The sequence below is a fragment of the Fusarium phalaenopsidis genome (assembly GCF_050370095.1).
Source record: "Fusarium phalaenopsidis strain FUZ10S chromosome Unknown contig_32304, whole genome shotgun sequence".
NCBI lineage: Eukaryota > Fungi > Ascomycota > Sordariomycetes > Hypocreales > Nectriaceae > Fusarium > Fusarium phalaenopsidis.
In genome coordinates, this window is record NW_028145404.1 from 1,278,137 (window position 1) to 1,301,270 (window position 23,134).

A 23,134-nucleotide genomic window follows, 5' to 3' on the forward strand; every position below is an offset into this window, starting at 1 on the left:
AAGGAGTCGGAAGAAGCAGGGTAATTGTACAGGATGCAGCTGATGGAGAGTGACCCAGGGGCAGGATCGCGGAGAGTGAGATGCTGCACTGCATGCCATGTCTTGCTCGTCCCGGGGACGTGCTGACCTGAATGCGCAAGTACGCGCCGCACACAGGGGGATACGGTGTGGGTGTGCGTGCTCATCCAAGGAGAGGCTGGATCGCGGGCACGGAGGCTCACCGAGAGGACGTGCTGCGTATGGGACGATGTAGGTTTGTAGAGGTGGTGTATGCCGTGCTGAGCGGTGAGTATCTCCGAAGCTTGCTCGGTCAAAGCTTCGGTGCAGAGGTCCTTTACCTTTCAAGGTGGGATGCCGCTGTAGTTAGTCTCCTCCACTATGACGCCAGTCGGATCAGCAACCATTTGCGTTAGAGATTTCAGGTACCCGGCCGCGGAGGTGAGTGTCTGATGTTGGTCTACGCGGCTGGGAAAGCTGGCCTGATCAGCCTCGGGTATTATGAGATACGGCCCCGCGGATGATGGCGAGAAACGGGAGGAGACCCGGCGGGATGGGGCTGGGAGCTCCGGGCTCTGCCGTGTCGCCGGGCCAGTGTAAGTGCTTGGTGGGCGGTAGATGATGATGGGAGGTTAAGGTAACGACTGAAGAAGTTGATGGGAGAACATAAGACAAGGCCAATATAGGCATAATTCTCATCACATCCCTAGTGACTACTCGCCATGTTTCAGTAATCACTGCCCCTCCGTGTTCCTGTCCGTCCGTGTCAATGCACATCCATCCATGTTCATGACCTGATGGATGGACCTGGCCTGAGCCGCCTCCGCCCGCCCCAACTAACACGGACGCGCGCCGGGCCTAGTACCACCACCACGTCCAACTATTTACTAGCTAGCTACCCTTCTCAACAACACCTCTTCTCTTTCTCTCTCATCCACATTCTCTATCTTCTGCTTCACCAAAAAACACCTTCCCCTTTTCAGGTCAACATAGTCCAATTGCCCATCATGGCTCGCAAGTTCTTCGTCGGCGGCAACTTCAAGATGTCAGTTTTACCCCGCCATCCAATCCGTTGCTGTTCTGCCCCTCCCCCTCCCCCTCCCCCTCCCCCTCCATGAAGCAAAAAGGCCGCAGGTCCTACGAAGCTGTATTCAGAAGCTCACACGTTACTCTTATAGGAACGGCTCCGTGTCGTCCATCAAGGAGATTGTTTCCAACCTCAACAACGCCACCCTCGACGAGAACGCTGGTATGTCTGCCCCTCACCTCCACATCGTCCCTCGACTGCCCCTCATTCCGAGCATCATCAACTGACTTGTCCCTGCAGAGGTCGTCGTCTCCCCTCCCGCCCTCTACCTCTCTCTCGTCCGCGAGACCATCCGCCCCGACATCGAGGTCGCCGCCCAGAACGTCTTCGACAAGCCCAACGGTGCCTACACTGGCGAGATCTCCGTTGCCCAGCTCAAGGACAGCAACATCAACTGGGCCATCCTCGGCCACTCTGAGCGCCGAACTATCCTCGGCGAGTCCGACGATGTCGTCTCCTCCAAGACCAAGTACGCCACCGAGAACGGCCTGAAGGTCATCTGGTGCTGCGGTGAGAGCCTCGAGACCCGTGAGGCCGGCAAGACCATCGAGTTCGTCTCTGCCCAGATTGAGTCCCTCAAGTCCCAGATCTCCGACTGGAGCAACATTGTCATCGCCTACGAGCCCATCTGGGCCATCGGCACTGGCAAGGTTGCCACCGTCGAGCAGGCCCAGGAGGTCCACAAGGCCATCCGTGACCTCCTCCGCGGCATCAGCGACAAGGTCGCCGACGAGACCCGCATCCTCTACGGCGGCAGCGTCAACGAGAAGAACTGCGGCGAGCTCTCCAAGCAGCCCGACATTGACGGTTTCCTCGTCGGTGGTGCTTCCCTCAAGCCTGCCTGTAAGTTGTTCCCGTTGCTTCCTGAACGAATGTGTACTGACCACTTCCAGTCGTGGACATCATCAACGCCACCAAGCAGTAAGGAACCAAGATCAAAAGTAAAAAGTCTTCTTGAGACAAGGATATACTGTCTTGAAGGGAGAGCAGATAGATGATGAATGAAATAAAAATACCCATGAACAGTCGAACTGTTGTGAACTCTCGGTGCCAAATGTCCGGGCCATCCGTAAAATCCCATTTTTATATATCTCATTTGACCATAAAATTCTCCCTTTGTCAACTGTAGTCAAGTCAAGTGTCATGTCGGCGAAGCAGGTATCATTGACGCTTCTATCATTCGGAGATCCTTACTCTAAATCGTACAGTTTCCTCGCAACCCAATGCAGCAAGCAGGCAACCCCAAGTTGTTCCAGATACATATACACATAATCCAAACATTCGTCTCAGACCACCATTCCCTTTCCGTGGTACGGGGACCAGATACCACGCACACTGGGCTTGGTGCTGGTGACAGCCTTGTTGGTCTTCTTCAGCTTCTCTCCGCTGGCGTCACGGAGGAGCTCGGCCTTTTGCAGGATCTCGTAGGGCGACATGTTTCGCACGCAGATGGGCTTGGTACGGCCGTTGATGTAGTGGCCAATGACCACGGGGTGCTTGCCAGGTCGGGGGGAGATGGAGAATTCGACTTGGGGGTTGGCGGCGGCGAACTTGGGGAGGAGAGACTTGATGAAGCCGCTGCAGCAAGATTAGACCAAATTCAAATAGGAGAGTGTAAAAAGGGCTGTCTTACTTCATTCCCTTGGAGCTACCGGCCCAGTCGCAGTAGAAGAAATCCAACCTCTTGCACTGTAGAACGAATGCGCCGAGGCCATTCTGGAAGCGGTCAGTGTCAAACCCTCAGGTGAGGGGCTGTGATCAATTGAAGACTCACCTGGCCTTTTGCTACTTGCCGTAGTGCTCTGATCGTCATCTTTGTCTGGCCGTGTCAATCGCTATCCTCATGATCCAACGACAACCAGTGAGAGTTTGACGTACACACGCGAGGCCATCGCCGGAAAATCAGCACTCGTGCAGGGTACCCCAAAGAGGCTTAGTGTTGTGACGGCAGAACTCCGGGTAACATGGTCTCAGCCTCGACTGAAAGGCAGCCTTCGAGTCTTGGGGGATAATTTCACGACCGCGCGACGACACAATTAAACTCCGTGCGCCTGGTCCTTCCATCTATTATCGACCGCGGTATCCCTCGCGCGTCTCTTCATTTCGCTCATTACTCTCTATTTTTCTTCTGCTATATCTGACGCGAGATTCCACCATGACGGACAAGCTCCCCCCGAATCTGCTCGCACTCTTCGCCGCGCGACCCCCCCTGCGATGGGTCGAGCCGCCCGACCATGCGCCCCAGGATCGCAAGACAGCGCCCATCAGCGGCGTTGCGCAATTCCTCCCCGAGCTGCAGAAGTACAAGGAGACCGACGTCTATAACCCTACCGAGAGTTGGCTGCAGGCGCGCGATCGCAAGAAGCAGGAGAAGAAGCAAGACCTGGAGGAGCTGGTGACGCAGGCGCCTAAGCTTTGTGAGAAGCCCAGCCGTGATGCTGTCGCGCAATCGCTAACCAATGTACAGATAAGCCGAACGAGGATCCGAACGTCCGAGGCGATGCCTTCAAGACTTTAATTGTCGCGCGTCTGAGCTACGATGCTGATGAGAGAGACCTGGAGAAGGAGTTTGGGCGCTTCGGCCCCATCGAGCGCGTATGCTGCCCCTGTGCAACTGATTCATGATCATTTGCTAACCGCGATCCAGATTCGCATCATTGTCGATACACACGCGCACGAGAAGCCGAACAAGAAGAAGAAGCCCCATCGAGGATACGCCTTCGTCGTTTTTGAGAGAGAGAAAGATATGAGAGGTAAACTCACCCCCATCCCCCTTCTGACTAGACATTTGTCTTCTTCCCTGGATGTACCTTTCAGAATGTGGCCCTCAAGCTTGCCCTTTCTTTAAAGTATAAAGCGAGACACAAGGGCCCTCAAGCTTGCCCGTCTCTGCTATTCCTTTTCTTTTGTCAACCCGTTCAGCACGCAAGGTACTATTTATGGTAAGATTGACTGACACCTGCGCCATCTGGCGCACCCACGAGCAGCTGCCTTGGATGCTTGCGATGGCATTCGCATCAAGGATCGACGTATCAAGGTAGACGTCGAACGAGGCAGAACCGTTAAAGGATGGCGACCTCGACGACTTGGCGGTGGTCTCGGTGGTCGAGGCTACACCAGGTCGATGCCCTCCCGTCCAATGGGTCCTGGCGGTTTTGGCGGTGGTTTCCGCGGTGGTTACAAGGGCTTCGACGGCGGACGTGGACGGGGCGGCTTCCGAGGAGGTTACGGCGGCCGAGGTGGCTTCCGGAGCGGTGGTGGCGACTACAGCCGTGGCGATAGAAACGGATACGGCGCACCGAGCGACGCGCCCTCTGGACCTGGCTTCGACCGAAGAAATGGTGGCTATGGCGACCGAGGTGATCGCGGCGACCGCGGCGGTGACCGCAGAGGCGATCGAGGCCCTGGTGGGTATGATTCGCGAAGCGGCGGCCGCTCATATGACGACAGACACGGTGGTGGCGGTGGCGGCGGTGGCTACCGCGACGGCGGCAGATTCGGAGACCGCGACAATCGACGTACTGGAAGCAACATGGAACCCATCGGCCGAAGAGAAGGTGGACGAGAAGGTGGACGAGAAGGTGGGTATCGCGACCGGGACCGGGACTACGACAGGCCCCGCGACGATGACGGTGGCCGGAAACGTGGTTATGACGGTGGCTACGAGGATCCAAGGAAGTTGCGCCGATACTAAAGCAGTGTTTCCTCTCCATGGCCTGTTGGTGGGTTGTCGATTCTCGTCCTCTCGTCATTAATACACCCCCCTTTTCCACCAAGGGTAAGCGCACCAGATTATATCGACAACCAAAATCACGCCTACGGCAGTTTCGGAGTATTCTCTCGCGCCGTTCTGGATTCGCTTGTTTCTGTTAACCGGCTATACTGCCTCCCTAACCCGCCAAGTCTGATCTTACCCCTGACGGTTTCAACGACGCTCCAAATGCCTTCCTGACGGGTTCGAGACGAGGCAAGGTGGGAGGTAACTTTTCTCTTTGTTATGTATTCTAATTGGTTTTTGGGAGGTGATGAGAAAAGTAGGAGGAGGGTGACAATGGTGAAAAGGGGCGTAAGACGTTGCGCAACATAGGTAAGGTCAGGGTAAGGACTCCGTGACCTGCTGACCCTTGAAAATGTCGCCTAGGATGGCCGAGAAGGCCGACTCTGATGTATCACTTAGGAGTTCTTTGTTCAGTTGAAAGTAACAGTTAAATAGTACTGGCTGAGTGAGTGCATGAGTCGTCGTGTGAATGTTTTTGAGTATGTATTTTTTGTCATTCAGGGGCGGGTCTACTGTCAAAAAAACATGATGCCCTCCATATCCCATGGCCCTCAACGCCGAGATCCCATAAAAATAAAAGTTCATGCTGGTATCAGTCATTCGAACACACAAGAATCTGTCAAGCCAAACGTCTAGCACCGTGTGCGTTTCTTTCTCTTTCAAGAGCATCGTTATTGGCTCATCTTTTTTAATCCTCATCCATGGCGTTGACCTCTGTCACCTCGGAGGTTGCGGCGCTCCAGTACCTGCGGTGTGTTAGTCGTTGATGAGACAAAGTGCGTATGGGAAAAACTTACGCTAACACCTTGACCTTGAACTCGCTCAGGCACACGCTGAATAGCTTGAGCAGCCTCGTCTGCCGCGAGTCCAGGATATCACCCTCCTTGCAGACGACATAGTCCTCGCCCTCTCCAGACTCATCACCAAGAACAACGCGGCCCTTGACCATGCGGGTGGGCACACCGAGGCGGCGCAGCTCAGGCTCGATGGTGTGCTCAAGGGGCACGTCGTGCTCAGCAGGGACCTCGCCGCCGGTGGCGTAGAGAACACCGGCGGGGAGGGAGAAGCCGCGGGAGGCAGCGACGCCAGCGCGGGCAAAGTCGACGGGAGCGAGGTTGTCAAAGTAGGCGAGGATCTCTTCGGCCGGCCGGTTCGTCAGGAGCAGGCCCACGGTGCCAGTCAGGTGCTTCGTGATACCCTCAATACCGGGCGCGATGGCCTCCTCGGGGGTCTGGCCAAGAGCCTTGGCCATGAGCTTTGTCTTGCCAAAGAAGAGTCTGCGATGACGGGTCAGCGTCCAGGTTTCCGCGGTCGAGGTTCGCAGAGATTGGCATACCGGCAGTCGGAGAGCTCGCGCCTCACCTCCTTGAGGTAGCTGTTGCGCATGTTGTCGACGCTAAAGACGAAGCAGGTCTGGTACTCGGGAATCTCATTGCGAATGTTCTCAAACAGCTTGTCCTTGTTCTCCCGCGTCTTCTTGGACACCTGGGTGAGGTGGACGACCTTGGCGCGCTTCGACTTGGGCATTTTGGCGGGTTAGAGAAGTGTCGATTGATACTTGTATCGGCGCAAGAAGAATTGACTTGGGTTCCCAAGGTGTGAAGAGGAAAAAAAGTCGAGGTTGGTTTGAGATCCGCGCCCGCTGGAAGCAACTGATAAGATTGTGGAAATTTTTCGAGTGCCAAAAAAAAAAAGCCAAAAATTCAGGTGGGCGGTGGAACGAACCCCGCATTGGCGCATTCACCGATGAGAACTACAGGGGTCTCACCTTGATCCCGATTCGGTAATTACCTCGACAGGGTCAAGGCGAGGGGAGAGGAGAGTAGATGTTCGGCATCTAGGAACAGAGTACATGAGTTCTCTATTGGCCGAGTCATTATGATGAAAATTCCTCCGTTTTGTGCTTGTTCTTAACTAAACTAGATGCGAGAGATCCAGGAAGATTGCCCAAGTTAAAGTCCAATCATCACCAATGGGATCAAGGCGAATTACACTCGTTGAGCGGCCAATAGCATAATACTATTACAATGTACATAGGTACTCAAGCCGCAAAGCTTGGCTAACTCTCGTGAGCCATACTTTTTCATGAGAAACGAAGTCCTGGTTCAATTTACGTACAACAATGGACCTGCTCATCATGAGTCGTTCCTTGCCTCCGGCCACATGTTGTAGCAAATATCGCCAGCTTGGCACATGCGTGCTCCAGTACCAGATATTCACTGTCTTTCAGGACGAGTTCGGGGATCTATCGTGGCTCTTTTCATCAACTAGGGCAGTCATAAATCCTTCAGGCTGTGTCAGCGCTGAAACAATTCCACAAGGGGCTTTGGCCACTCGGGTGTCATTCGCCCCAAACAGGTTCGCTCTCGAGAGGTACGGGCTAAAAGTGTTGGGTGAAACATCCCCGTTTCATTGCACGTGCTTTCATTGTGCCCTTGCTGGCTGAAGAGTATGTCTCAGGCTCTCCGTCTGGTTGCGCTATACAACTAGGAACAGAGTAACGGATTGTTAATGTGAGCTTGGAGATCTGTGATCATTCTAATCCACGTATCCTCAGCAATTGCGAGCGAGCCCTAAACCATGTTGGCCCAGCATTGATGCTCGTGCGTGATATTCTCCAGCTCTGTGGGGTTGAGATGGTTGCGGGTAAAATAGAGGGTATGAAACAATAAACGTCTTGTGGAGGGCCGAGTGTGTAAGTCTACGAATCACTGTCTTGACATTGAGTTTCCAGCAGGGCTGCCTTGCCACAACTTTAATCACGAGGGTTATCACGCTGAACCGTGAAGTGTGATTCGCCCCTAGCTTTGCCTGTTTAGGGACATTGCTGGTTCCCGTGGCTTCAACTGCTATTCTATAAACTGTGGCATAATGCTGAAATACGCGGAAGTGGCTTGAATTCAGCAATCGACTATTCCCCGTGCACTGCAGCAATGACAGGGTTCCGCGCTATTATGCTACATGAGGTCAACGAGAGGATCCTTGAACTAGCGGCATGTGGAACATGGGACGACCCGAGGAGCGCAGGAGATGCATTTGCAGCGACGAGACACAAGTCCTTAGGACTTGCAACCGAAAACGGCATCGTAGATTGCGTATTTTAACTATTCCAAATGCCTCGGTCTTCTGCCAAGAACAGTTGCTGCTTCGGGAAAACTGGTCGCTTCCGTTCCGAATATCGTGGAAGCTGACGCACGGACCAGGCGCCTCCGACTCCGAGCCCGAGCTACCGCGCTACCTGAAGGAAGGAAGGACCTAGGCTACCGTACCTACCACAAGCACAAGGTCTTTTTTGTTTCTGGGCCACACACAACCTCCACAATCAACCACCCAACACCCAAACCACATCATCTCAACAACCTCATCCCAGAGACCTTCTCGCCCTTTTCCTCCTTCTCACCATCCTCAATACTCTGCATCTTCAGCCTCCGTCTTCCATCTTCCATCTCCAGGGTTTCTCTCCTTCGACGTCCCGTCCGCTTCGAGTCTCGCGAATCTTTCCCACCCTTGCCACCCCTCCCCGTTTTCCACCATCGTCGCCGCCGCCTGCGTCTGCGAACCCTCTTGGCTACGGTTTGTCATCACCTGTGCCCTACAGTCCTCCGACGCTTTGAAATAAACTCGAATCTCCACCTCGCACCAAGCACCGTCGCCATCTGCAGCCCATTCGCATACCCCGGGCCGCGTTTCTTTGTCCCGTCTTTGTCCGCACCTCTCGCGATCAAAACCTTTTCCATCGCGCGTCCGACCTAATTCTCGCTCCCTCCTCACCTCCGTCACCCTCCGACTTCAGAATCACACAGCCATCATGGCCTCCAACGGTAATTTCACCCATCAGAATCTGTACAAGGAACATGCCAACCAACATCAAACAGCTCCCCCTGCTGCCGCCGCTCCTGCTGCTGCCGCTGCCACTACCGATGCCTCTGTCTCCGCCCCCGCCAGCAACAGCAACCTGTCCAAGGATGAGGTTGGATGGTACTTTGTCGAGCAATATTACACCACCCTGAGCAAGTCGCCTGAGAAACTCCACGTATGTGTTTTCAGTCCTGTGCGCGCTCGGATTTTCACTAACCAGCTTGGTAGCTCTTCTACGGCAAGCGCTCGCAATTCGTATACGGTCTTGAAGCTGAGGTTGCCAACGTCTCCGTCGGTCGACAGGTAAGTTTCAATCTCAGATATAGGTACCTAGCCAATTCAATTGCTAATCCTGTCACAACAGGCCATCCAAGAACGCATCAAGGCCCTCGACTTCCAAGACTGCAAGGTTCGAGTATCCAATGTTGACTCCCAGGCTTCTTTCGAAAACATTGTCATTCAGGTTATTGGCGAGACTTCCAACAAGGCCGGGGAGCCCAAGAAGTTCGTCCAGACCTTTGTTCTCGCTCAGCAGCCCTCTGGTTACTTTGTCCTCAACGATATCCTGCGATACATTGACGACGAGACTGACGACGAATCTGCCGCTGCCCCCGAAGAGCCTGTTGAGGAGCCCGAGGTTGCTGAGGAGGAGCCTGCTGCCGCTCCTGTCGAGCCTGAAGCCCCCAAGTCTGTCGAGGAGACCAAGGAGGAGACTGTTCAGCTCGACCCCGAGGTCGTGGACCAGAAGCTGGAGGAGGTTTCCACATCTAAGGACAGCGCCGCTCTGAACGGAAGCGCCGCTGAGTCTACGGTCGAGGAGGCTAAGGCCCCTGAGGCCAAGCCCGAGATCCCCGCTGCCGACGCTGATGCTGCCGCCGAGGAGATTGCTGAGGAAGATGTCAAGGAGCCAGAGAAGCCCAAGGATCCCAGCCCTACGCCTGTTTCCAAGCCTGTCGCTGCTCCTCCCGCCCCTGTTCAGCCTGCCGCGCCCCCCAAGCCCATGACCTGGGCTAGCCGTGCCGCCGCCGCTCTCCCCAGGCCCGTTGTTCCTCTCCCCAAGACTCCTACTCCTCCCGTTCCTGCCCAGAGCCGAGCTCCTGCTCCTGCTGCCGCCGCTCCTACTTCTCAGCCTGCTGCCGCTCCCGCTGCCCCCGCTGCTGCTGCTGCTCCTGCCGCTGAGCCTGCTGCCAAGGATGCTGCTGGCTGGCAGACCGCTGGTGCCGACTCGAAGCGACAGAACCGTCCTCAGTCCATCTCTGGACCTCCCACCGAGAAGGAGGGCACTCTGGGTTATGTCAAGTATGTGACCGACAAGGTTCAAGATGCCGAGCTTAGGGGCACTCTGGCCGCCTTTGGCGAGCTGACCTACTTTGACATTAACCGCCAGAAGGTATGTTTGGCAATATCCCCTGACCCATTGGACTCTATGTGCTAACCATAAGTAGAACTGTGCCTTTGTCGAGTACAAGACTGCTGAGGGCTACCAGGCTGCGGTCGCTGCCAACCCTCACACTGTCAACGGAGAGAACATTGTTGTTGAGCCTCGTCGTCCCAAGGCCAACGCCTATGGTGGTAGCAGCTATGGCGGCCGAGGTGGTATTTCTGGACGCGGTCGTGGTGGTGTCGACGGTGGCCGCTCTGGTGGACAGGGCTCTCGAGGTAACTTCTCCGGCCAGAACCGAGGTCGCGGTGCCCCTCGAGGCCGTGGCGGTTCTCAGGCCCAGAATGCCTAAACTGGCATATCACGCGGCATAGCAAAGCTGGTACACAGTTACCGGTTATTGACTTTGCCTATATAATAGGCACTGTGGCCCATGAAAGGGGCTTTGATGCTCCTGGGGACACTCTGCCAACAAGGCGTAAAAATATAACGACGCCAGGGGGGAACCACAAACACACACTTGGCAAATGCCGACAGGAAGGAAGGACGGGAGGAGGCGGAGTTTGGCATTCCCTTTGGGAGGAAGGATGGAGTTGGGAACCTGGAGTCATGATTGTTCGTTTTTCAGTTTCGCTGCTTTGCGCGCTACATCTGCATCTCATCCTCGGCAACCGACGATTGGCTCAGGGATTCAGCGAAAAGGGGGGTGAAAAGGTCCTCGGGTGGGAGCTTTGGTTTGGCATCATTACTTTCTAATGGCCGTGTATATTCTCACAAAAGCGAACGTGAGGGCGATAGAGGCGGGACTCGGGGAGTTGAAGCAAGCATGGGGAGCGATGGATGGGAGGACGGTTAGGGAACAATGAAATGGTTGGAGGCGGAAGTGAGCCTTTGCCTGGATGTACGAGAGGGTCTATAGGGAGACCGTATATTGTACACTTTACTGTGCAAGTAGCCATCAGTTCCTTTGGTTTCTGAAGCATGTTTGTAAAAGGGGCAGTGTGAAGAAAGGGTGAAGACGAGACAGATACCACAGACTGTCGGTGAAGAGCCAAGTTCAAGACAGAGAGTCAACCGTGATGTCGCGGGTTGGATGAGGCAACGTAACATCTATGGGTACATGCAACGCAAAAGCCAACAAGGTGATGACGGTTCATGATGGCAAAAGGCGGATGCGAGTTTCAGTTCGAAGAACTTGGCAAACGAAGCTCGTGGGTAGAACCGGTGGAATGGTTCGCCGCATCTGATGTTGTCCGTCTCTCAAGGTACTGTTGGTCAGGTCCTTTTGTTGGTATTTCACATACGGGAGGGACTTTTGATCAACGGAGGAGACGTATTTCGTAATTGATGCATGGTCCCATTGCATTATGGTCCTCCTCTTGCTAGCCGGCCGCTCGCTCGGCGGCTGGTCGGGGTCTATTCCCGGGGGTAGGGCGCAAAGTCCGGGGCGTGGCCTCCGGGGGGGAAGAGGGTTCTTACTCCGACCTTCTTAATGCAGGCGGGGGGGAGGAGAAGCATTGAACAAGAGGTCATGTGAGACCGGACGAGGGTTCGGGTCAGGATGAGGCTCTGGGGAAAAAAGGGAGGGGGCTTGCGTGCCGAGAGATCCGGGTGTGTAAGACGATCGGAGGAGAGGGAAATAGGTAGGTAGTCTAGCATGGCTTGGATATAGCGGATGGAGGTGTAGCCAAGGCGGGAGCGTACATAGTATTGAGCTTGTCGGAGAGCTTCTTCAAGTTAATAGACTTTGGGGATTCAGCCCCGTAAGAGCGCAGGGCAGAGATCAACGATGGCCATAGCATTTCTTCGATACTTGATTTCGCTTGTTGTTTCTATAGTGGGATAAGGATCGACATAGAACACCAATTCCGCAGGCACGTCTGGAAACATTTCTCGGGGGAATAAGTGAGAAAGTGGGCGATCGTCATGTGTCCCCTGATCTCTAGCCTACCAAGTGCCGACGTGGCGGCGGAGTATTCTGCGTGCATTACATACACTGATGGAGCACAATATTGTAGTGTTGTAGTTGCAATGCAATAGCGTTTGATTATCTTGATCATCGGGCGCTGCACCTCGCGTTTCGAGAGTCGGCCCTGCTGGCGTGTTGGTTGCACACAGTAAGACGGGATGGTTTCAACGGAGACAGGACGGACATGCTGCTGGCCCCGCGGGCTGCTTTCCAATCACGGACGGTTATACGGATAATAGTAACTAATAATGGATGATAATTGAGGAGGGGGGCGTGACAGGGGCTTCGGACTCGTTGTGCTGTAATAATTACTCCCTGGATGATCCCGAGAAAGAAAAGTCAGGACAGGAAATGAGGCACTTTTGAGTGGCTAAGCTGAGTTCAATAGAGACTTTGAAGGTGAAGCTCGTATGCAGCGTAGATGAAACACAAAATGCAAACCATAACTAAGAATCAATTCTTACAAACCAAATAATAGTAACAGGACACAAATATCGGTGTGGGGCCTACTACATTGAAAACAGAAGAGGCCGAGGAGAAGGAAGAGAATCCATAGGTGACCCCAGACGCGGAGAGGGGCCGCTTTCAAAGGTGCCAAGGGCAGCGCCAAAAGTTCCTCTAGGTGGGAGACACCGACCTGAGGACACACGACGGGATGCTTGGTCGAGGTACGTACTCGTACCCAGGAGTTTGGGTCGCTTGTCGCTTGTTCGGGGACTTTGACGAATGAAGGGCGTCGGGACAAAGTACTTTTGCGAACAGCTGTTGGTTGGCTGTGGAAGAACAGCAGAGGGCACTTTTTTTTTCCTGCTGTGTTGGCTTTTGCGCATCGCACTGTAGCAGTGTGTAATGAGACGGCGTTTCGGAATGAGTAATAGGCTCCGAGAGGAAGGCATAACAAGTGAGTTATGCAGAGCCATAGGATTTCAGAAAAAGAGATCTTGGCTTGGTTTGGATAGACCCTGTTTTTGCTTGATTAAAACGGATGACTTGCAGGTCGACGACACACGCACGAGGCCCGAGGCGACCCCGGACAATACGGTCGAGACCCGGCCGAGATGTTGGATGTGGCGTATGTACGTCCGAGCCGGCGGCTTTGAATATCTGCGCCAGCTGGGAAAGGGCTGGAGCTATTGAGATGGGATAATAAGCCACATGTTGCACAGAGGGATCAAGTGCCGCAGCTGGAGGGTACTGCACCCGCATGTTGATTGTGGTAGAGTAAGCAATCCAGTCATGAAGATGCCCTCAGGGACCTTTTTTTTGGTGGTGTTTCTCAACCGTGCCGTTTTCCGTGGTACCTACCCATCCGGGACTAGCGGCTCTGTCTGAGGGACGTCCGGTGGGGCCGTGGGCCGTGGCTTCCCTGTGCGCGGCGTGCGTGCGTGCGGTTCTGTGGGCCCGCAGTCGCGGGACCTTTTGGCGGGAAGGTGGCCGGGGGTTCCCAAAAGAGCCCTTTCCAGTTTTGAACCTGCGACTTGGCTTGGGACCTGCCAGGTCAAGCCATCCGCATGCCACGAGCCATGTGTTGTGCTTGCCTTCTTGGCCCGGGTTCAGGATCAATGCTCCTCGATCGAGTCGTATTACGCCCCATCACCACTTCTCCTCCTCCTTCATCTACCCCCCTCAGCCTTGCGCACCATAGAGATCCGCTGCCTCAAACCCCTAGGGCTGTATTGTATTCGGGGATCGACATCCAGCGCGGAAGTGCGGCGCAAAGCAAGCTCGTCATTCCCTATCGGCGAAACCCTAGACTACCTGCCCGTACCGTCCAGTACCGTACCCTTCCTGCGCGCTTGCGGTTGCGCCTCGACCCTTCAAGGTGCGTAGGTTGCGGATCGCATCACAATCCCATCCCAGGTTCCTAAACCCAATCACGGCCCCGTCGCATCAGATCCCCCAATGTGACTAACTCGAACATCGTTTTTAGGCGAATCTCGAAGTCGAGCGCGCTGCGGCAGCCTCATCTCGCCACCCTGCGCCGGTGCTTTGGTCCACATCCACACCCTCAACGTCGCTTTCCATTCTGCGAGGGACCCCCCAGTCCCGTCCTTTCTCCATCCTCTCACCTCTCCTGACGGTGATTCCTCCCTCTCCACTCCCTCCCGGGCTCTGCGCTGCGCTGCGTGGGCCCTTTTGGAAACGGCTGACGTCGCCTTGTGCTGGCCGTTGCCCTGACCTTCGATCCTAGCCCCCCCCGAACAAAAGAGCCGCCGCGCTTCCATTCCTCTTCCATCCCCCGTCGAAGCCAAACGGAGACTCGCCCTGGCGCCGGCACCGACAGGCCCGAATTCAGAAGCACACCGTTGTTGCTGCCCTACTCTACTCTGCTCACGCCCCCGTTCGATCCAACGATCCTCAAACATTCTCAACCCCCTGCGCCCTCGGCCCCGGGACGTCTTCCATGACGGATGCTCGTTTCCTCGGGTCCACGCTGACTGTCCTCGTGTCGTCTGCCTTCTTCTGTTGGCTCGCTCGCTTTTCTCCTTCAACATCTCTCTCCACAAATCTCCAGAGCGGGTCGGAATGATCAACCTTCTCAGTCTGCCGCCCTCTACGGAGACTCCTGCGGCCAATGTTGGTTGAGCTCACGCCCCAGACTTCTCATCCGTCATTCCCGCTCCGTGTCGGCCGGTCGCGAGACCCTCTCGAGCCTCATATATAAGCCTGGCCTACCCCATGGAACCCCGTAGGGTGTCGCTCGACGACGATGGATCATCCACGATCGCTCCTGCGTCGCCGCCTCTCTGGCGGCGTGTCTCGATGGAAGAGGATTTCTACTACCAGCGTATCATGACAAGCCCGCGCCGACCCTCGCAGCCGCCCCCATACCAGCAAGAGCCTACAACGTCAACTACAGATCGTTCAGCAAAGGGGAAACGCCTCGCGAGCGGTGGGGGCGGCCAGAGTCAAGTTCGCCTAGATACAGCAAAGCAAAAGGAACCACTGCCCGACTACAAGAGTTACATCTCCCTCGAGGGCGTCTTTGACAAGAAACACGAGATCGAGAATACAATAAAGAGGGCCGAGGACCGTCAATGGCATCCTGTCTATGTGACACTCAACGGGACCGCACTCAGCATTTATGGGGCGAAGAAGGCTTGGGGATGGGGAAGGACCCGTGATGACGGACCATCAATCGACCCGGACAACCCTCCATGGATGAAAAAGGGCAAGCTTGAAAAAACGTACAGCCTACTCTACGCGGATGTTGGTATCGCCGCCGACTATAAGAAGTAAGCTATTCTGTCTCATGACCAGGTGGTGGTACAATTCATGTTCGTATACTAACATGGTTCAGGCGACGATATACCATCCGTGTCCGCGCAGAGACGGACCAATTTCTTCTGTGCTGCGTCGAACTGAGTACCTTTATCAAGTGGCTCGAAGGACTGTTTGCTGCCATCGACATCGCTCTCCCTCTAGAGGACCGAGACTTTCCCCGTGATATGTCCATCCCCCGGATTCAACGGATTCGCTGGTTTCATGGACAGGCCCCAACCGCCACTGCCATTGACCTTTCGGAGTTGGGAATCGAAGAACCTCCTGAAGAGGTCTCGGAGAATCCAGATGTGGAACGGTTGTCGACACGTACGGTTGTGGCGCCAGACTCTCAGACCAGAGTAGAGCCGGAGCTCGAGGTTGATGGGGATGAGGAAGAAATAGCAGAGCCTCCTCCGCGAATAGACCCGATCCGCCGTCTCAGCACGACGTCATACAACAACCTAGGTATCGACCCTGTCGATGGCAAATGGATCCCGGAGCATCGGTGGTCAAGTGCCCACGACATGCTGTACGCCAAGCTATGCTACAGCAACCTCTTGTTCAGGAGCCCCCGCAAATCTCCATACATCATCAGCAAGGGGAAGAAGTGGTACGTTGATTGGACGACAGGCCGCATGGTCAGGGTTCTGCCACCAGCGTACGGAGAGATCGACTATTTTGGAGCTTGGCAAACAGTTCATACCGAAAACAGGAGGATATAGACCGGCCGATCATGAACACGCATACGAACATTCCCTATTCTCAAGACTTGGACCCTCGGATTCTCAGATCTCGACATACTCGACTACATCCACCACAAAACAAACCAACACATTACCTCCAAGGGACCAGTCACATCCCAATATCGCATAGCATAGCAACCGACCTCCCGACAATACCTCATCTACATTTTAGAGCCGACGATGAACTCACACGACACGGGATTAAAGACTTACAGGGCACGGCGCTCACCATCTCATTTCTTTGATGATTGTACATACTTTGCATATCCGGCGCATTCAGGGGTTGCATAGGCCAACGGTGGCAAAGACTTATGATCATTGGCCGGAGTTTCAGTTGTTTTGTCATTTTGGTTAAAGCTCTTTTCGCGGTGCATGGCATGGGGCAGGTGATACTTGCCCATGGATATTGTACATGATTTTGTATATACACGACTTTCGCTAGCATGCGGTCACCATTGACTGTTGAGTTGCTTGTACATAGGTACCTATGAGAGGACAAATATCAGGATATAGCTCCTCGTCATGAAATGACTGCTCGTTTGTAGACATTGATTCGTAAGTAAACGCCGGTATACAAGATGAAAAGTATGGTATCATATGAATGTGTCGCCTCCCAAGGACCCCTCGATTATCCCATTCCACCGCTACGGCCGGCCATGTCGCAGCAGCCTTGTAACGTTCCAATTGCTCCACAGTGCCCCTTTCTCTCCATCTACTATGTTGTTGTTGTCGTCGGTGGTGCTCGGCCACCACCACTCGCCGCCTCAACAGCCGCAATACCCTCCCTCGTCTCGGCAGCCACCTCATCGACGAGCGGCCGCAGGGCGTCATTTGCACCTTGCACGTCGGCAACGACGGCCTCGAGGGCCTCGAGCAGCGAGCGGATCTCATCACGCTGCCGGCGGACCTCGTCGTGCAGCAGGGCGTTTTGCGACTGCGTCGTCTGGAGGCGCGCGTTGAGCTGTGACTGGTGCGCCGTGAGGGAGGGCGTCATGTGGGCGGCGAGGATGGCGGATGGGGGGAGGAGGTGAGGTCTTGAGTATAACATGTTAGTGGGTGATGTGCTTGAGAAGGGTTGGAGGGACGTACGGTGTTGGTTGTGTTTCTGATGTTGATTCGGCGCGGCGGCGGGAGGCGTCGCTTATGAGACTCTCCAGGTCATTGAGCTTTGGTACAACCTGCCTCGTAACAAGTATGCTCTCGAATTCTTTCTAATCCCCGGTGTCAGCGACAAGTCAATGCTTTCCACAGACAGAGGAACAAGCATACCTCGCACTTCTCCCCCAACTTCTCAACCATCTGACCCTGCACCTGCCTCAGCACGCCCTCTGCCCTTTTCGCGACGGTAGGATAGCATCCGGCGACGTTTTCCCATCCAATCTTGCCGAGCGTCTTGCGGAGGGAGCGCGAGTAGAGCTCCTGCAGTCGCGCGGCGCGAGGGCCGGGCGCCACGGCGGTGTGGCGCTGGGGCAGCGGAGGAGAGGCCGGCTGTTCCTCGGTGGGCTCGTTCTCCTGCGCCGGTTCGGCGGCCGGGGGGTTGTCTGGTTGCGGATCGGGTGCCATTGGGTAGTGTGGGTAAGATGGTGATGCTTGTTTCTTGGTGTTGTAGTGCGGCAGCGGCGGGAGACGCGACGGGGCGATAAGATGCGACGCGTGGGGTTATCGCACGTGTTGATGGGTTTTTCCAATTGGTGGCGGTGCATGAGGGGTCGGTTGTGGCTTGAAAGCCGTTTCCCCTCAGTGATGAGAAGAAGGCTGGTTGTCCCTGTCCTGATATTGCCGCAGGGTGTGGTCTATGTATTCGAAATCTATGTATACGTCTAGGAAATAGGCTTGTCAAAGCCGAGTGTAGTTTTCTGTTCTGTGTCTGTATGTTATGTGTGGAGTGTCTCTCCAATCCTTCGTCATGGCTCATAGCATCTAGGGTCCCAATCCCAATCCCTCTCCCAGTGTGTGGTTACTCCTCCCAGTTCAAAAGTCTATCGGGTATCGGTTATAAATCCCAAGGAAATATTGTCGTTCGTCTGTTGTAGTTGTAGTAGTCGTCTGCGACTCTCAGTTGGCAGCCAGGATCACAGCCGCGTCGGCATCTGACGTGCGGTCTTGTTTGCCGCCATTCCTTCGTCTTTCTTCCTCCTCTTTCTTCTTCCTCTCTACCTCCCTTTGTCGCTCATGGCTGACATAGGTGGCATATCGGAGTGTGCCCAGCGTAAGAACAGCCATGAAGAGGATACCCAGGACTGATCGACGGATCAGAATCCAGCGTACTGCCTCAATCTCTGACTTGGCATCGCTACTAAGTACGATGCTGATCTTGTAGTTGATTTGCTGGACCTGGAATGCTGTCAGCTAACCACATTTCCACACCTTGTATCCAGCTGAGAGAAAACTTACTGCGCTCTGCACCACCTTCTGCTCTTCGCTCACTGCCATCTTGCGGTCATTGAACAACCCTCGCACATTGTCATTCAGTGTCAAGACCTCCTGGTTAAGAGACTGAGTCAAGATGTCCACCTCATGTTGCAGATGCGTTCGTTGTTGACGTAGCTGCTCTTCTTCGAGCCTTCGGTTATTCCTGATCTCCGTGCTAAGCTCCGAGCAAGCTGCCGTAAAGAGGTATGTTTCCTGGTCAAAACAGTCAGCCCCCTGAACCACTCCTCCCAGTGCGATTAGAGCTCACGTTTTCCACATCACTCTTGCTAACCAGAGTCGACTGCGCAATATCAAGATTTTGTGCGAGCAGCGCCCTAATTGCCTTCATGGCGGTTGTCGCCTGTTCCTGAGAGTATCCCCCTTCCTGCAGCTGCTTGACCAGCGAGTAGCTGTCAAAGTGATGGATATACGGCGGCGGACACATGGCAGGGCCAGGCCGCATAGTCTCGGGAGGTTGCATGTGCAGAACAGCCTCCAGGGGGCCACTCTGCTTGGCCTCTTCTCGAGCCAGCCTGGCCCGCTCCTCCTGGGGTGTTTCACTCTCTTTCGGCTGAGGTTTGCTACTCGTCGCTTCGCCGGACTGGGTCGAGTAGTTCTGACTGGACGTATCGGGTTCAGAGGGAGTCTCTTCGGTCGGGGTAGGTTGGGGTGGTTGTTGCTCGGCAGCGCTCTGGTTTACCACAGGCCGGCTGGCCGCACCGCCGATAACACCAGACGAGGCATTGAGCGACCGGACCTTCTCGCTGCCAATTGGCTGAGGTTCAACAGCCTTCCCTCGCCTCCGCGCAAAGGTTCCTCTATTCCGTGTGAACGCCGCGGCGCGAGGAGCTGTGCCGATGGCTCGCAGCACGTGCGGGCTCAGAGACCTCAACCGGGCAGTGGCTGTCATTGCGGGCAGGGAGACCCCGCAGGTAGGTCGGGGGCTAGTGTGGACTACCGGGCTCGAGGTGATGCACTCATAGGGGCAGAATTCGATTCGGGGCCGTCGATGAGAAGAAGAAGTTGAAGATGTGAGACGCCATATGAGGGAGGATGCAAGTGTTCCTCCTAACGTACGTAACAAAAGGGACCAGACGTTGGGAGGTTTCGGAGCGGAATCGGCAACCACCGTCCAGAGTAACTTAGTTTAGGTACCTGCTTAAGTGACTTGGCTCATGCACGTGGCGTCATCTTAACCAACGTTCTGGGGCAGGACTGCCGATGTTAACCGCAGGGGTTGAGGTACGCACCCACTCCTTTTCTTCATTGCCACACTGTCAGACAGCAACAACAAGAATCTCAAAGGTTACACACCCCAAGTACGAGTGAGTCTCGTATTACCGCTTTGGATAATCCTCATATACTATCCTTGACCGGTTCTTGTACCTAGAATACAGCTGATAATTTTGTCGCTTGTGTAAGGCCCTGTATACCTCATGTTCTGCGGCCCTCCTATTATCGCTTTCCGGCCGGCATCCCTTTCATTGCATTCCCAGTGCCCAGCCATCCCATCTATTCCCCAATGTGATGATACACCCGCAATGTCGTTTCTCGCTTCCATTCCCAACCTGTCCATCTCATAACTATATGTCTCCAGCATCTTGAACGCCATCTATGCTTTATTCTTCATCACCCACCAAAGTGATACTCCCTGTCGCTTCCATTTCAAACACCACCTAGGCTTCATTGTCCCGCACTTGGACTGTCCTTGCCTCGTTTCCCAACTTGTCCGTATCGTCACCGCCAAGGCCACCAAAAGCACTGGCGTTGGTGCTGGGCGGACCACTGCTCTGTGGGCTGTTGGACTCATTCGTCAAGACGGGCGTTGGTGTCGACGAGTTGACGTCGACGTGAAGAGCGCTTGCTGTATTCAAGGCCGGCGTTGCGCTCGGGGTCGAGGCCGGCGTAGTAGCAGGAGTCGTGGCTGTTTCGCTTTCGCTCTCGTCCTCAAGGTGCTTGGCGATAGCCTCCACCTGTCTTGTTGTAGCACTCTTCTTCAGTTCATCGAGCAGAGGTCGGATTTTGTCCTTGAGCGCTTCCTTCTCTGCAGGCTCGGCACGCTTCAAAAGTTTCTCTGCGCACGGTTAGCATACACTGACATTTTTGGGCGTGTGAACTTACGAATCACGTAATTTCCAAATTGATCAGACATCATGTGCTGCAGTGGCATTGATCCGTCCTCACCCACAGTGGTGATCACCTTCTGGATCTCGGATCGCTGCTGAGGAGTACAGTTCTTGATGCAGCGCTCAACCACATTTGATGCTTGCTTCTGTCTCGACAGAGTCAGGAGTTGGGACATGACCATGGTAAAAATCTGATCCCGGTCCTGGGGGTCACCCTTCTCGAGGATGTGTTGGGCCACATAATTGCCGTACTGGTCGTTGAACAGAAACCTCCATGAGCTGTGCAACTCTTCCAGAAACATGGCCTTGTCTTCCTCCGAGCCATGCTCGAGAATTCTCTGGATGACGCGGCATCCATAGTTGTGAGTGGCAAATTCTCTCACACGACCCTTGAAAGCATCCATAATGAAGCCAATGTGTTCCCTGGGTACCAGCTGAATGATCTTCTGGACAACGTGGTTCCCGTGTTCGTCCTTGATCACATCGACAATCCTGGGCTGCAGCTCCTGGACAAGTTCCGCTTGCTGGTTGACGAGGATATGGTCCATTGCCTACTAATGTTAGTCGATTGTCCATTGGAGAAATCAAATTTACACATACCTTCTGAACCACCCGGCAGGAGTACATCTGCATCGACATATCCACCATTCTGCCCTTCATCTTGTCGGCAAGGATGCTCTTCTGCACCTGGCTGCCATGATCAAAGAACTTCTGGATAACATAGTTGCCAAACAAATCTTTCATGAGCTGAACTGCATTCGGCTCGATCTCTCGGAAGATTCGGTCTTTCTCATCACTGTTGGCGCTGTCGATCTGCGACTGCACGAACCTGGAGCCCTGCTGGTCTCCGCTGAACTCGACGATATGGCCATAAATCTGACTGAGTGTGAACTGTTGCCTGTTCCTCTGGCGATTGCGGAAGTCGTTGAGAACGGTGCTGCGACGTTCCCTACCGGGGTCGGTAGTTTGATATGGCTGTATGGGGACAGTTCCAGGGTACCCGGGAGGCAGATTCGGTAGGTTATAGCCAGTGACCATGGTGGGACGGACACTTTGGCTGAGTGGATCGTAGTACGGTGAGTAGAACAACGGCATGGCGCTCTGGTTGTAGGGGGCCGTAGATGGATACTGGGTCACAGGCAGTGCCCCGGGCACCCGGTCGTGATCGCCAGAAAAACCCGATCTTGGAATACCATACAAAACGCTCAACACGTCCGCATTCACGTAGGATCCGGAACTTCTCGCTTGCTCTGGGCGAGGGTTCTGTGCGGTGGGGATGCGATCAATGGACGATCTGTTCAGGCCATGGAGCTGCGAGTTCAGATGCGTGACCAACTGGTCTTGGGACAAGTCGATGCCGTTGCTCAACTGAGAGCTGGACCTCACCTCAAAGGGCTGCGAGGCTGGGTTGAAGGTTGACCGACCTGCGTTGGTCATAGAGGAGACTGAATTGTCGTCCATTGTCAACCGGCGAGTGAACTCTAAAGAGAGGTCTTCACTCATTTGCTGCCTGTTAGAGTTGAAGGCGCGGCTGTTGGTTGACTGGTGTTGGAATGAGGAGGAATGCGTTGGCATTGGCCGCTGAGACTGAATCGAGTTGCTCGGAGTGTGTCCTTGGGTATGGGAATGGCTGAACAGATTGGCAGGTGATTGAGCCTGTCGTTGAGGGCCACTGGAATCCCGTGCTATGCCAAAGCTGGTGATCGAGTCCATGTAGGAGTTTTCCTGAGGACTGCGCCTTCTGTATGACATGGTGGTGGTCTCTTGGATCGATGTGTCATCGTAGCCATCGAACACGTTGGTGCTGTTGTTGATGCCATTGCCGATGCCTCCTTCGTCGCGCGGCGAGCCCGTCGACCGTGGCATTCCCATCATCCAGCCAGACCCTGACCGCCAGTCATCAGAGCTCATGTTCCGTGTCCCAGAGTTTGCATGTCGGGTTGCAGCGTTCGCGGGTCGGGTTCGAGTGTTCGCGTTCCGCGCTCCAGCATTGGAGCCAGCAGGGGTATCATCGACAGCTAGAGCTGGGAGTCAGTACACGTGGGATCTGGAGCGGGGCAGATAGAGTGTAGAAGACCAGCGACGACAGATATATCGCGGCCACGGGGAGACACCTACCATGATAAGCCCAAATGCTGCTGGCCGAGCCGTCGGCCGTGTAGGGCACGGAGATGGATTGCGTCGGCTGCCTGTCGTTGGTCTGGGCAGGCATGGTGCCGAGATTGGTAGAGCCACCGAGGCGTCTCCTGGGCTATCAAAGACGAAGAGGCAGTGTCAGTATGCGGTTCCTAGGGCAATTCCTCAGACAAAACAAAGAATTCGTCGTGATGGGATATGATGATGATGTGTGCTTTTCAAGGTTTGAGTTTTGGTGTGCATCCAATATTATGGGGGACAGCGTTGGCCGTCGTTTTTTTGGTCGCAGACTCGACGTGGTAGCGAATCCGGACGTGCGCTAGCCTGTCGCATCTGGTTGAGACACACGAGCACCTCTGACGTCGCACTCCCTGGCCCAGGGC

The 23,134-nt window shown here is 54.7% G+C and overlaps 9 protein-coding genes across 9 annotated transcripts; 4 read left to right on the forward strand and 5 right to left on the reverse strand.

Moving 5' to 3' along the window:
* Positions 1-1,004: 1,004 nt before the first annotated feature.
* On the forward strand, positions 1,005-2,009 carry LRP88_09696 (triose-phosphate isomerase TPI1; the record flags this gene model as incomplete). The annotated part of the gene is made up of 4 exons (XM_083246177.1): positions 1,005-1,042; positions 1,176-1,246; positions 1,325-1,927; positions 1,978-2,009. The coding sequence occupies 4 exons, from the start codon at positions 1,005-1,007 to the stop codon at positions 2,007-2,009; spliced, it is 744 nt and encodes a 247-aa protein (XP_083097290.1).
* A 361-nt stretch (positions 2,010-2,370) lies between these two features.
* LRP88_09697 (mitochondrial 54S ribosomal protein mL43) lies at positions 2,371-2,897 on the reverse strand (the record flags this gene model as incomplete). Its single annotated transcript, XM_083246178.1, has 3 exons — positions 2,371-2,662; positions 2,718-2,800; positions 2,859-2,897. 3 exons carry the CDS (start codon positions 2,895-2,897, stop codon positions 2,371-2,373), a joined length of 414 nt encoding a protein of 137 aa, XP_083097291.1.
* Positions 2,898-3,239: 342 nt separating this feature from the next.
* LRP88_09698 (U1 small nuclear ribonucleoprotein of 70kDa MW N terminal-domain-containing protein) lies at positions 3,240-4,778 on the forward strand (the record flags this gene model as incomplete). The annotated part of the gene is made up of 6 exons (XM_083246179.1): positions 3,240-3,501; positions 3,552-3,679; positions 3,732-3,837; positions 3,902-3,933; positions 4,015-4,026; positions 4,107-4,778. 6 exons carry the CDS (start codon positions 3,240-3,242, stop codon positions 4,776-4,778), a joined length of 1,212 nt encoding a protein of 403 aa, XP_083097292.1.
* Positions 4,779-5,550: 772 nt separating this feature from the next.
* LRP88_09699 (ribosome assembly factor MRT4) lies at positions 5,551-6,389 on the reverse strand (the record flags this gene model as incomplete). Its single annotated transcript, XM_083246180.1, has 3 exons — positions 5,551-5,608; positions 5,660-6,139; positions 6,199-6,389. 3 exons carry the CDS (start codon positions 6,387-6,389, stop codon positions 5,551-5,553), a joined length of 729 nt encoding a protein of 242 aa, XP_083097293.1.
* A 2,281-nt stretch (positions 6,390-8,670) lies between these two features.
* On the forward strand, positions 8,671-10,453 carry LRP88_09700 (nuclear transport factor 2 family protein; the record flags this gene model as incomplete). Its single annotated transcript, XM_083246181.1, has 4 exons — positions 8,671-8,895; positions 8,949-9,023; positions 9,085-10,110; positions 10,166-10,453. The coding sequence occupies 4 exons, from the start codon at positions 8,671-8,673 to the stop codon at positions 10,451-10,453; spliced, it is 1,614 nt and encodes a 537-aa protein (XP_083097294.1).
* A 4,380-nt stretch (positions 10,454-14,833) lies between these two features.
* LRP88_09701 (uncharacterized protein) lies at positions 14,834-16,056 on the forward strand (the record flags this gene model as incomplete). Its single annotated transcript, XM_083246182.1, has 2 exons — positions 14,834-15,306; positions 15,372-16,056. The coding sequence occupies 2 exons, from the start codon at positions 14,834-14,836 to the stop codon at positions 16,054-16,056; spliced, it is 1,158 nt and encodes a 385-aa protein (XP_083097295.1).
* A 736-nt stretch (positions 16,057-16,792) lies between these two features.
* On the reverse strand, positions 16,793-17,640 carry LRP88_09702 (MIND complex subunit NNF1; the record flags this gene model as incomplete). The annotated part of the gene is made up of 3 exons (XM_083246183.1): positions 16,793-17,111; positions 17,167-17,288; positions 17,347-17,640. The coding sequence occupies 3 exons, from the start codon at positions 17,638-17,640 to the stop codon at positions 16,793-16,795; spliced, it is 735 nt and encodes a 244-aa protein (XP_083097296.1).
* Positions 17,641-18,132: 492 nt separating this feature from the next.
* LRP88_09703 (CCDC90 family protein) lies at positions 18,133-19,399 on the reverse strand (the record flags this gene model as incomplete). Its single annotated transcript, XM_083246184.1, has 3 exons — positions 18,133-18,411; positions 18,472-18,702; positions 18,758-19,399. The coding sequence occupies 3 exons, from the start codon at positions 19,397-19,399 to the stop codon at positions 18,133-18,135; spliced, it is 1,152 nt and encodes a 383-aa protein (XP_083097297.1).
* Positions 19,400-20,165: 766 nt separating this feature from the next.
* LRP88_09704 (armadillo-type protein) lies at positions 20,166-22,827 on the reverse strand (the record flags this gene model as incomplete). Its single annotated transcript, XM_083246185.1, has 4 exons — positions 20,166-20,563; positions 20,611-21,166; positions 21,216-22,633; positions 22,734-22,827. 4 exons carry the CDS (start codon positions 22,825-22,827, stop codon positions 20,166-20,168), a joined length of 2,466 nt encoding a protein of 821 aa, XP_083097298.1.
* Positions 22,828-23,134: the final 307 nt, after the last annotated feature.